This window comes from Armigeres subalbatus, unplaced genomic scaffold, assembly GCF_024139115.2.
Source record: "Armigeres subalbatus isolate Guangzhou_Male unplaced genomic scaffold, GZ_Asu_2 Contig1729, whole genome shotgun sequence".
Lineage (NCBI taxonomy): Eukaryota > Metazoa > Arthropoda > Insecta > Diptera > Culicidae > Armigeres > Armigeres subalbatus.
In genome coordinates, this window is record NW_026942538.1 from 3,200 (window position 1) to 15,802 (window position 12,603).

At 41.0% G+C, this 12,603-nt stretch overlaps 1 protein-coding gene across 3 annotated transcripts in view; it reads left to right on the forward strand.

The window, feature by feature from the left end:
* Positions 1-9,775: 9,775 nt before the first annotated feature.
* The window catches only part of LOC134203266 (protein tipE-like), a 72,838-nt gene continuing 70,010 nt past the window's right edge, over positions 9,776-12,603 (forward strand). For all 3 annotated transcript variants that reach the window (XR_009977554.1, XR_009977555.1, XM_062678140.1), the window contains exon 1: positions 9,776-11,289. Coding sequence is in view for 1 of the 3 variants with exons in the window: in XM_062678140.1 (XP_062534124.1) it covers positions 10,517-11,289 (773 nt within the window). In the remaining 2 variants the exon portion in view is untranslated. The remainder of the gene's footprint in view (positions 11,290-12,603) is intronic.

Here is a 12,603-nt window from a genome sequence, read left to right on the forward strand (position 1 = left end):
AATGGCTAAAAACCAGAAAAATAATTTTAGGTGCTTCTGGGGGTAGTAAAAATTTTCAATATGTGCCCAATTCAATTATTCCGTTTATTTCCTTCAACTGTTGCGGAAGTTTCGTCCATACACCACTTTATTCTGAAAAATAAGCTTCGGCATGTAATAATGCAGTTTTCATGAAATACTCAACATTTGAATAGGGTAGTCAAGCAAGACCATTCCCCCATGCTAAAACAAAGTTGACCATGATTTATGAGCAATGTCATCCAGTATGCTCGACCTATTGGTATGGAACTAGAGTGGGCTATGTGGTAGTGTCAGGGCCTGCAGATCAAGAGGTCCACGGTTCGAGGCGCCGAGTAGATAAAGATTTTTTCTTGTCAAGTCTTATGGAAAATGCTATGTTTTCAATGACCTTTCGGGGTCGTTAACTACATTTGAATGTGACTGATTCTATACCCTTCTCCTAGTTATTGCATCACTCATGCCACTGACTAATTTTAAACGACCTTCAATTATTGAGATTATAATAAGTTCATGTCCATCATTGCAGTCACCAATGAATCGTCTACTTTGAGCGTGCCTACAGCGACACACTAGGAGTTAACTCTCTGTAATCAGTATGGCGAAAGGTATCTACAGTTGATTTTCTCGAAGTTAAAAACCCTAATCGAAAAAGTATTTGGTAAGCGAAGTAGCGGATTCCCTCCTGCATAACCCGGTACCAAATATTTTCCCGATAAAGTTACCCTTTTTGAGAAAACCCACGTAAATTAAATGTGTTTCGCCATACAAAGTTCTGGCAGTTAACTCATGCTGGCTATTTGCGCATATACGATAGCGCCTGGATGGTGGCATCGGCGGGTAGAAAACCAGCCACTACCAATAATTCATTGTGAAGTAAGAATCGATCCGGTTTTGTTTGTGCCATGAGTGTGGTACAATAACTAAGAAGAGGATAACCAATAAATCAGAATGTTTTTTTAAACTTTAAACTAGATTTTTTATCACGCTCAATTTAAAATAAGTTTCTGACCGCGACAGATTATAGACAACATGGAATTAGCCACCTGGCTTGATAAATAAAATATCTTTAACTGCTTGGCGCCTCGAACCGTGGACCTCTTGATCTGCAGGCCCTGACACTACCACATAGCCCAATCTAGATCCATATCAATGGGTCGAGCATACTGGATGACATTGCTCATAAATCATGGTCAACTTTGTTTTAGCATGGTCTTGCTTGACTACCCTATTCAAATGTTGAGTATTTCATTAAAGCTGCATTTATTACACGCCGAAGCTTATTTTTCAGAATAAAGTGATGTATGGACGAAACTTCCGCAACAGTTGAAGGAAATAAACGGAATAATTGAATTGGGCACATATTGAAAATTTTTACTACCCCCAGAAGCACCTAAAATTATTTTTCTGGTTTTTAGCCATTTTTTTCAGCAAAATCTACTAAAAAGTCATAGAATAAGCCCTCTAAACATCCTAGTATCAATGACAAAGTGGTAGGTAATAGTCTAAAGAAGCTATTCACGACTAATGCTTCTAGTATGTGGAGTTAAATTGATGCATTCAGACGACATTTCTATGAAAAAGTCTGAAAAATCACAAATCTCGTTTGATGCACCTCTAAATCTCCATGGATTTGGCTGAAAATTGGTCAGGAGACTCCATTTAAGATACTCATTGAAATGGAGGGGTGGCACTTTGAATCTGGAATACTTTTGAAAATGGTGAACAGATCTAATGTTCATGGTTCAATATTTAAAAATTTGATAGCATGTCTACTGCCGCTAACCGCAAGTCAAGCACATCTATATATATATATATGGAGGCCCATATACAAATGTGCTCAACTTCCGGTTAGCGGCAGTATAGTGGTAATCAGGGATTGAACTTATCATTTCATTATCATTTAGTATTCAGCCAATAAATTCCAGAGGCGGAATTCCGAAAAGTGTTGTATGGCGGACCTCTAGCGCTATTTTCCCTCTACAACTTTGTTTAAGGGTACATTGCTCTATGCCTAATATTTACAGCATGAAACGCTAGTATCACTTAATATACTAAATGATAATAAGTGTTATTACACAAGCCATAATGTTTTGTGATATGGAAATGCTAATATCATCTTCCAAACTTAGACGTACATGTTCATAATAGAATTAGAGGCGAAAGTATAGAATTGATAGTTCCGTTAGGATACGGCAGGCATGAAGAATGTTTTAATAGAAGTCGATTTGAAAGCGAGCGGAGGGCAATATTTGTGATGGCACATATCGCACAACCTTCCTTCAATGAACTATTAATTTCGACTGTAGTTTAATGATTCGGAGATGGCTTTTCAGTCTTGACAAAATCAAAACACTGTTATTTAATCTTGTCCAACGTTTCGGTCCGTTTGGGACCTTCCTCAGGGACTCAATTCTTACAGGTTTATCCTCAACTGTGGTTCTGCTGAACCATTGATTGTCATGAGGTCAGGATTTTCCCACGTAAACGAGAACGTTTCGAGCACCGCGTTCATGGTAAAACCCTTTCCGTTTATCGTTCGTTGGAATTCAGTGCCTGGCACAAGATCGATCACCATTGCCTAATGAAAGAAAGCACTACAGGGATGACCCGATTTTTAACATGTTCAAATTATGTATGCTCCTAATTTCGTAACATCGATTTTATGATAGCTTTATAATTTATTTACGATCCAACTTTGTCGCTTTTTTTTAGTACATAATTTTATACTAAGAAATAATATAAAAAAAAAAAAAGATTTTCATTGTCTGCCTATTATGGATTATATAAAAAATTTGGAAGTATTATTTCAATTTTTTGGAAGTATATTCTTCTTCTTCTTCTTCTTCTTCTTCTTCACATCCTGATACGGAACGGGTTTACGGAAAATTTGATCAAATTACCAAAGTAAATTTGACAGCTGATTCAGTACGGAAGACATGTTAATTTTGCTTACGGGATAATAGTACGGAATATTTTTCCGTAAGGAAAAGTGACTGCTCCATTTACTTTACCCAGCAGGCGTTATTAGCGTTAGGAATATTGATCTATTTGTCAGCTCCGTACTGCTCACGGAATTTCTGTAGCGGAATCATTCCGTGACCATTCCGTGTCCTATCTAATTGCACAGTACTTTTCAGCAGCGTACTACCCTTAAAGCTTTGAAACGAGAACACCCCTTCATTGCTACAGCATCAGAAGTGGGATTACCTTCAAAATGCTACTATGTACGGAATCAAAAAAACTTTTGAAGAATTGCGAAGCGAAATCAGGTCAGCGGAATCCATTCTTGGGGATCGAAATCTCGTCCAACTAGAAGAAGCTTCAGGATTCAGACTTGTGGAATCGATTATAAAGGATGACGATTTCGTCCAAACTGGAAGGCAAGAATAAAGGAAAGAACAGCAAACTGTAATGTATTTTCTAACGTCAGAAGGTTCGAGTAGATATCTAAAAGTCCATCAGCAGAGGCCTCCGCTTTATCAACTCAACGACTTGGAATCACTCAAGCCGGAAATGCAATCAATTGTTCTTGACAGCCGTTACAATTTACTACTATTCCCAATAACAGTGTGCGTCAAGATGAACTTTGCTTGACATTGCCAACGTTTTCCGGTCATTATTAAGAAGACTTTAACCATTTTTTTGAAAACGTTACCAAATACGATACAGGGGAGCGGGCCATTTGGCATAAAGTCATTTGGCATAACGCCATTTGGCATAAGGTCATTTGGCATAAAGGCCATTTGGCATAACGGTCATTTGGCATAACGGACATTTGGCATAATTGTAACCAACGTCAAAAGTGAGGGTCTTTTGGCATAACGGACATTTGGCATAATTTTTCTTTGCATTTGCTAAATGGTGACTAAGTGGTGCGGGAAACACCCCGGAATAGTAAATATAATACCCATCAATAACAATATTAAAAAGACATTGTCCTCTCGTGGAAAGAATGCATTTGCAATGCAATGCAAAAGTAGGCGCATGCCCGGACTAGAGCAGTGGTGGATATAATCCCCTCTTTAAAAGAAGGCGTGTTGCCGGATTATGGCAATGAAGGATGAGATCCCTTCTTTAAAAGTAGGTGCTTGCCCGGATTAAGGTCATGGTGGATCCGATCCATTCTTTAAAGGTAGGCGCTTGCATGGTTTATGGCAATGGATGATGTGATCCCTTTTCTAAAATTAGGCGCTTGTCCGGATTAAGGCAATGGTGGAAGTGATCCCTTCTTTAAAAGTAGGCGCATGCCCGGATTAAGGCCATGGTGGATGTGATCCCTTCTTTAAAAGTAGGCGCTTGCATGGACTAGGGCAATGGAGGATGTGATCCCTTCTTTAAAAGTAAGCACTTTCCCGGATTATGACAATGGTGGATGTGATTCCTTCTTTAAAAGAAGGCGCTTCCCAAATTGAGGCAATGCAATGGTGGATGTGATTCCTTCTTTAAAAGAAGGCGCTTGCCCGGATTGAGGCAATGGTGGATGTGATCCCTTCTTTAAAAGTAGGCACTTGCCCGGATTATGACAATGGTTGATGTGATTCCTTCTTTAAAAGAAGGCGCTTGCCCGGATTATGACAATGGTGGGCGTGATTCCTTCTTTAAAAGAAGGTGCTTGCCCGGATTGAGGCAATGGTGGATGTGATCCCTTCTTTACAAATAGGCGCTTGCACGGATTATGGCAATGGAGGATTTGATTTATTCTTTGAAAATAGGCGATTGTCCGGATTGAGGCAATGGTGGATGTGATCCCATCTTTAAAAGTAGGCACTTGCCCGGATTATGACAATGGTTGATGTGATCCCTTCTTTAAAAGAAGGCGCTTGTCCGGATTATGACAATGGTTGATGTGATTCCTTCTTTAAAAGAAGGCGCTTGCCCGGATTGAGGCAATGGTGGATGTGATCCCTTCTTTAAAAGTAGGCACTTGCCCGGATTATGACAATGGTTGATGTGATCCCTTCTTTAAAAGAAGACGCTTGCCCGGATTATGACAATGATGAATGTGATTCCGTCTTTAAAAGAAGGCGCTTGCCCGGATTGAGGCAATGGTGGATATGATTCCTTCTTTAAAAGAAGGTGCTTGCCCGGATTGAGGCAATGGTGGATGTGATCCCTTCTTTAAAAATAGGCGCTTGCACGGATTATGGCAATGGAGGATTTGATTTGTTCTTTAAAAATAGGCGCTTGTCCGGATTGAAGCAATAGTGGATGTAATCCCTTCTTTAAAAGTAGGTGTGTGGCCTGAATTGTGACAATGCAATGGTGGATGTGATCCCTTCTTTAAAAGTAGGCCCTGCCCGGATTATGGCAATGGTAGATGTGACTCCTTCTTTATAAGTAGCCGCTTGTCGGGAATAAATCAATGGTAGATGTGATCTCTTCCCCGAAACGCACAATTCAGATTGATTTGGTTGCAATAACTCATATGTGACTTGATTGGTTTTAGTAACTCGTCTACGACAAGTGTGTTGCTTGAGGTTTTAAAGTTAGGCGCTTACCCGGATTGGTGGATTTGATCTGGTCTTACGGCGCATGCTCGGATTGAAGCATTCATTTATTTAGTTAACATCTAAACAGATAACACTGAATCAACAATTTGACGCCACAATGCACGGTTCGAGGCCGCATCTCTCCATCCTCGGATACGTCCCACGCTCCCCAAGTCGTTCTGCACCTGGTCTGCCCATCTCGCTCGCTGCGCTCCACGCCGTCTCGTACCTGCCGGATCGGAAGCGAACACCATCTTTGCAGGGTTGCTGTCCGGCATTCTTGCAACATGTCCTGCCCATCGTACCCTTCCGGCTTTAGCTACCTTCTGGATACTGGGCCGTAGAGTTGGGCGAGCTCATGGTTCATTCTTCGCCGCCACACACCGTCTTCTTGCACACCGCCAAAGATGGTCCTAAGCACCCGTCTCTCGAATACTCCGAGTGCTTGCAAGTCCTCCTCGAGCATTGTCCATGTTTCATGTCCGTAGAGGACTACCGGTCTTATTAACGTCTTGTACATGACACATTTGGTGCGGTGGCGAATCTTTTTCGACCGCAGTTTCTTCTGGAGCCCGTAGTAGGCCCGACTTCCACAGATGATGCGCCTTCGTATTTCACGACTAACGTTGTTGTCAGCCGTTAGCAAGGATCCGAGGTAGACGAATTCCTCGACCACCTCGAAGGTATCCCCGTCTATCGTAACACTGCTTCCCAGGCGGGCCCTGTCGCGCTCGGTTCCGCCCACAAGCATGTACTTTGTCTTTGACGCATTCACCACCAGTCCAACTGTTTGTTGCGGATTGAAGCAATGGTGGGCGAATCCCTGCTTTAAAAGTAGGCATGTGGCCGGAATAAGTCATTGATGGATGTGATTCCTCTCTCGGAAGTAATTCTGCCGTTTTGTTATTTCGTTCTTCCGGAAAAGGTCTACCATCAATCTAAATTTATCAGAAAACAGCCTCGACCTACTTTATCTGCGCTAAACATTACATGAAATATCCCTTTCGCTTTTACAGCTCGAAATTATGCCAAATGTCCGTTATGCCAAATGACCCACTCTTTTCTTACAGTTCAAAATTATGCCAAATGTCCTTTATGCCAAATGACCATTATGCCAAATGGCCTTTATGCCAAATGACCTTATGCCAAATGGCGTTATGCCAAATGACTTTATGCCAAATGACCCAGACCCACGATACAGGCACTCAATGCCGACGAACAAGACATGAAGATTGTTCTGATCAAACAGTTGAAGGGAAAAGCCCAGAGCTAGTTACACTCCAGTGCCGATTTTATAGTAAAAAGCTTTAATGAACTCGTTGCAGGATTACAAGTCATGTTTGTAGTAAAGATTAACGTTTACCAATTAAGAACACAACTGGCAAAGTGAATTTGGTCTTGGTTTGAAGATTATTATTAATCAAAACGACTTTTGGCGCAGAAAATCAATCATCAGAAACAGAGCTAATCGGATATCTCGTGGAAGGAATAGAGGATCAAGTACAGCGGAACCAAGCCAGAATTCAGAATTTTGCTACTGTGAACTATGTGGTGCGAGCGTTTCGGGTGATACGTTTCGATTCAGCAGCAGCAGAAGGGTGAAGCTTTGCTTTTCGTGCAACCAACCAGTACATTTTGCTGCACATTGCTGAGTTACCCGAGGAACTAATGTCAACCAGAAGAAATTCGAAAATCCAAGAAATAAATCTGAAACAACAAGACAATTACAATCCGACAGGGCTATGAAAAATTTAGACGACCATCATGGAATCCTAAATCCCGGGTACTTTGAATAAGGTCCTTTTGAATAAGTAGTCGAAAAATGACGAACAGGTTAAATGCGGCGGCTCGGTACAGTTCAAATTAATTGATAGTGTAACAAAGTTAAAGGCCCTTTTTGATACAGGTAGGCCGGCTAATCAACATCGCTTTGGAGGAAGTCATACGAAGGGCAGGGTACGAGTGGTACGATTTTCAAGAAGTTCGTTGAGCTATTTGATTTCGTCGACGACATTGACGTAACTTTGAGAAGATATTGGAAGCCTACATCAGACTGAAGAGGGAGGCTAAACGGATTGCACTAGTAATCAAGACGTCGAAGACGATTTACTGGAAAAGGCTCAAGCCAATGCAAGGCACCTACCACGAGTTTGTATCGGTGGTAACGAAATCGAAGTGGTTGAAGAATTCGTATACTTGGGCTCAATGGTGATCTCCAATATCCAGCAGAGAAATTAGGAGACGCATCGTGGCAGGAAACCGTACGTTCTTTGGACTGCACAATCGGAGCGATCGAATAAAGTTCGCCGCTGTACCAAACTGACTATCTACAAATCGCTCATTAGACCAGTACTGCCGTGAATCGCATATCTGTCCCATCTTTGCTGGGTTTCCTATTCATATGGGACAAATATGCGATGTTAAATGTAAGAATGAATATCAGGATAAACTGAAACGTTTTGTGAAATTTAGCATAGCATATGTGATTGTACAAATCGTGGGGGGCTATACAATGCTCAATTGAGCAATCTACTGCATATTGTCGCAAATTGGTACTTGGGATTAGTACCTTTTCCTATACAGTAGCAGTTGTATACCTGGCCGCGTCCTTACAATCACGGAAGGAAGGGAAGGAATGTTAGTTCAACATCTACTAGTGAAGATGCAGGGAACCCATATTACCTTCATAGATGTCTCGGGAAGGAAAATTTGTGTTAGTGGGTAAGGTGAATAATAGGGAGCTCTATTCGACAATATAGAGCATTTGTCAATAACAGTATATGCTGAAAAAATAATAAAATAGGGGTATACACTTAACAGCGTAGGTTGCTGCGTATCTGATTATAGAAATGTTTCACACTCAATCACAAGGGACATATTTCAAATCGCCTATGAAACATTTCCATAAACAGATACACAGCAACCTATGCCGTTAAGTGAATCCCCCTAATATATTCATCAATTTACTTACGAACCGTCTAAAGGAGGACAAAGTAACCTGGATTTTACAAATGTTTCGCATTATATACAAAACACGCACACTTATTCACCGAACATTATAATCAGAACCAAAAACTCGGATTTTACGAATGCTCTAAATCCTACCTGAAACACGTCCGATCACGCACCAATTGTTTACTCACTCGGCCGCGCGAACTATCTGCTTACTGAGCAGAAACACGGCAAAACAAGCACTGACGGCCGCGCAATGCAGAACACAATATTTCGGCAAATCGCGCGATCGTTCCGCTGTCCGAAACAAGAGCCAACACGCACTATAATTAACTTTATTACCGGCCGCGCAATGCAAAACACAAAATTTCGGCAAATCGCGTGATCGTTCTGCCGTCCGAAAACTGAAACGTTTTGTGAAATTTGATCATAAAATATTCAAAGTACTTAATATTACATCAGATGTTGCCAACTTGCCACTTTGAAGTAATGAAATATATGTATATATGGTTCATTGCAACATTGGTCACATTATGCTGCGGAGTGTGGATTCCATTCCAACCTTTGACGTGAAACTTCGAGAAATTTCTTTTTTTCGGAAGTGCCAATGGACGTTGCATGCTGGTTCTTTGACTAGTGTGGTGCTTTCTTCAAACAGCCAAAAAATGCTAACAGGAAGCATTAAACGTGTAGTCTCTCTAAATAATGAGGCAGCATCATTGCCGTGTTATGTAACCAGTAATGTAAATAATTAGTTATTAAACTCGCTATTAATGGTTGTAAGCGGATTTCAGTAAAAATTTACATTATATCGATATTAGCTGATAGGCATCTCAAACATATTTTCCCTAATTGGTACAAGAAAAATATAGTCCACCCGAAAAAATGCATCCAGAGAACCGATAACTATCCACCACCTACTGTCAGCAGTTCAAGAAAAAAAATACATCGTAAAATGAAAAACACCTCAGTTTGATAGTCTCTTTCTCTTGTTGCCATAATCCTCAATCGAGATGAGAAGTATCGTTCTCTTGTAAGCAAGGATTAGTACAAACTTTTCGTCGCACACGCATACCGATGAAAGCTACGGGGGGCGGCGATCTACTCCCACAATGTGGTGACAGAAAAACAAAAACCGCGTGTAGTGTCTCATTCCACGAGTCCCGCGAAGAGAAAAGCTCTGCCTATCCTTTTGCGTGTACGGAAGCCAATGAGAGTGCGAGAGAGTGTGCAAATAACCGAATGATAGATTTTACGACCAATTTAATTGATTGTAACCCATTTCTTTGTGTTTGTTTACAGTGCGAGCGAAAGCTTTCTGCCGTTTCCACTCTGAGATAACGAGCGGAGCTTGCCGGAGAACGACCGATCCTTGCAAGAGCGAGAGAAGAATCACCCAAAGGATAGAGGGTGGTAGTAACCATCCGAGTGACAACAATCCATCGCTGCCGCCGCGGTCAGTTCCGATTATTGTGCCGTGGTGGGCTCCCTGTGTTGGTGTGTCTGGAGAGCATTCCAGTTGGAGTCTGAAGAACGGATACTGGTGAAGAAGATGAAGAAATAAGAAGATAACGGTGCACAGAAGGAGCAAAAAGAAAAGTGTGGGTGATAAAGGGAACAGACAGTTTTCGTTTTGACATATATACTTATCGAGAAAGGACACAACAGGCGATGCCCAGCGAGAAAGGTATCTCCCAGTCGAGGAAAGTGCCACGTGAATAATTTAGAGTGTACGATTGCTCTTTTATTTTTAGAATATCGTGAAAAACTGTGAAAAGCTTAGGGATTTGTGCGGTTTCTGAATTATAGAAAGGGATAAAGAGTTTTGTATTTACCTACAAATAACAAGTGCGGGTCTCAAATAGAGTGTGTGAGTGAGAGTTAAGGGAGTTTAGAGGAGCCAGAACAGACGAAGGATACGGAAAGTTGGGTGGGGATGAGGTGGTCCACCGTCCTAGCTGTTTTCGTCGTTGTCTCTAAACTGTATTCAGACAGCGCCAGCAAAGTGGACGAAACCAGGTGCTGCAATCTGCTGATTGGCCGCTGTACCAACAATGAGGAGTGGTAGCTCAGAACTTCTGCTCGAACAACAAGCAGAAGAGCTACGAAAGAAAAAGCTGCTGGAACTAGCGGCTGCCAAGAAAGCAAAAAATGGTCCCGCACCGAAGCGAACGCTGCGCGAAAATGCCAGCTTCTATACGACTTCCAGTTTGGCGTTCCTCTCGGTGACAGCCGGAGCTTCGCTGTTATTCCTGGTTCCTCTCTATGTCGATCCGGCGATCTCGACGCTGGTCGGCGACTTCGTCGAGCAGCCCACAATGTGTGTTACGACGCGGCGCGAAGATATGACCGGGCTGTTCAACTGCTCGTGGAGTTCGTGTCGCGAAGGTTGCACCTCGGATGTGTTCAAGTGCACTCATATCTATGTGACGTTCATCGACGATCTGAACTTTACGTTCCCTTTTAATGCGACGCCCTCGGAGCTGTTCAATCTGACCGATATCGAGCGATCGGAGGAAGCGATCCTTTTGGTGAACATAAAAGGCTGCGGTTACCCACCGACGGTCAAGTGCAAAAACTTCACCGATCTGTACGGCTTCGAGGGCGCAGTGTTTCCATGTTACTACTCGAAGCAGAATAAAACGGTCGTGATGACTGCGTACAACCGGGAGGAGCAGTTGCAGACGATCATACACTTTTTCGTGATTCCATTCATCATTACGGTCGTCTCGTCGGTGTTTCTTTGCGTAATGCACTGTGATTGTAGATGTAAGAAGGAGCGACGACGACGGCATCGACACCGACGGCCTAGGATAGAGAATCTAAGGTGAGTGATTATTTTCTTAAATGTATCAAATGTATTCCATATAATCAAAGGTTGAAGTGTAATTGTTTTGCATCTATCAAAGTTTGGAGGCCACAGTGTTCGTCACATGATGTTTTAAAAAGGATTTCTATTTCAACATTTATTGATTTCTGCATAGTTTCCCCAAGGTTACTCATCTACACATGCAATTACTGTAAATAATATTCATGAGGAGCCCAGCCAGCAGCTTCAAAGCAGACATTGCTGAAGATGGCTACCCGACCAGTAGATAGTAACAGATTTATATCAGACCTTGTTATTCTGTTACAGCAGTTTTTTTATAACAGCGGTTGTTATAAAACATGTACCATTAGTAGTTAAAATAACAAAAATTGTAACAAAATCTCTTCTAGTTTTAACAAAATTATTACTAAATATGTTATTAATTGAACAAAAATATAAGTCGTTGTGTTACATAAAAAGGGGTGAAAATAGCTTGTACTATAGCAAATTATGTTCCTGGAACGATTATGATTATCCATAATGTAGGCAATTAAGTTTGTCCAGCTGGTTCAACTTTGGATGTAGATTCAAGTTAGACTGTAGGTGGTACCTCACTTTTTTTTCAATTCCTATCTACCAAAAATGTAGGCAATTTTTTTCGGTGGAATAAACATAACACATTATGTTATAATCATGTTATGACGACCATGAAATTTTATTTCCTCCATTTTTGGCAGAGAATTTATAACAAAATTATTGCAAGTTTTGTAATTTGTAACACATATTGATATAATTGTGATAAAATTTTGTTATGACTAACTAGTCGGGTAGCTTTGAACTCCTAGACCGAAGTTTAGTATTTGATTGGTGAATTTAACATAGTAAAATTGACATGTTTGTTTTTAATAATATAAAACATCCCAAGTAACAATTTCTATGCTTCTTGGATTTATTTAATTCTTATTGCGGACTTATGACAGCAATCACGAAGCTGATTGCTCAGTTTTATTGGCGCTCTTATTGCTATCAATAAACCTCCCATAAATCTGCTGAAAAATGCTTCAAACGTCAAATGCCTATTGACCATATGAACAGATCTATGGTAGTGATGAAGAGCGTAATAAATCCAATTTTCAACGCTCGAATAAAGCTACAATTTTTGGTCATAATGTGGTCAAATGAATTACCCCCATAAGAATGTTTGTATTGCGAAGAGTTTATGACGGTGTTTTATAAAAGCAAAATTTTTCTGATCAAATTCCATGATGGCCATATTGAAAACGGAAAAGCATTTCGCAGTCAGTGAAAAATGTATCACTGAAATGCACGATT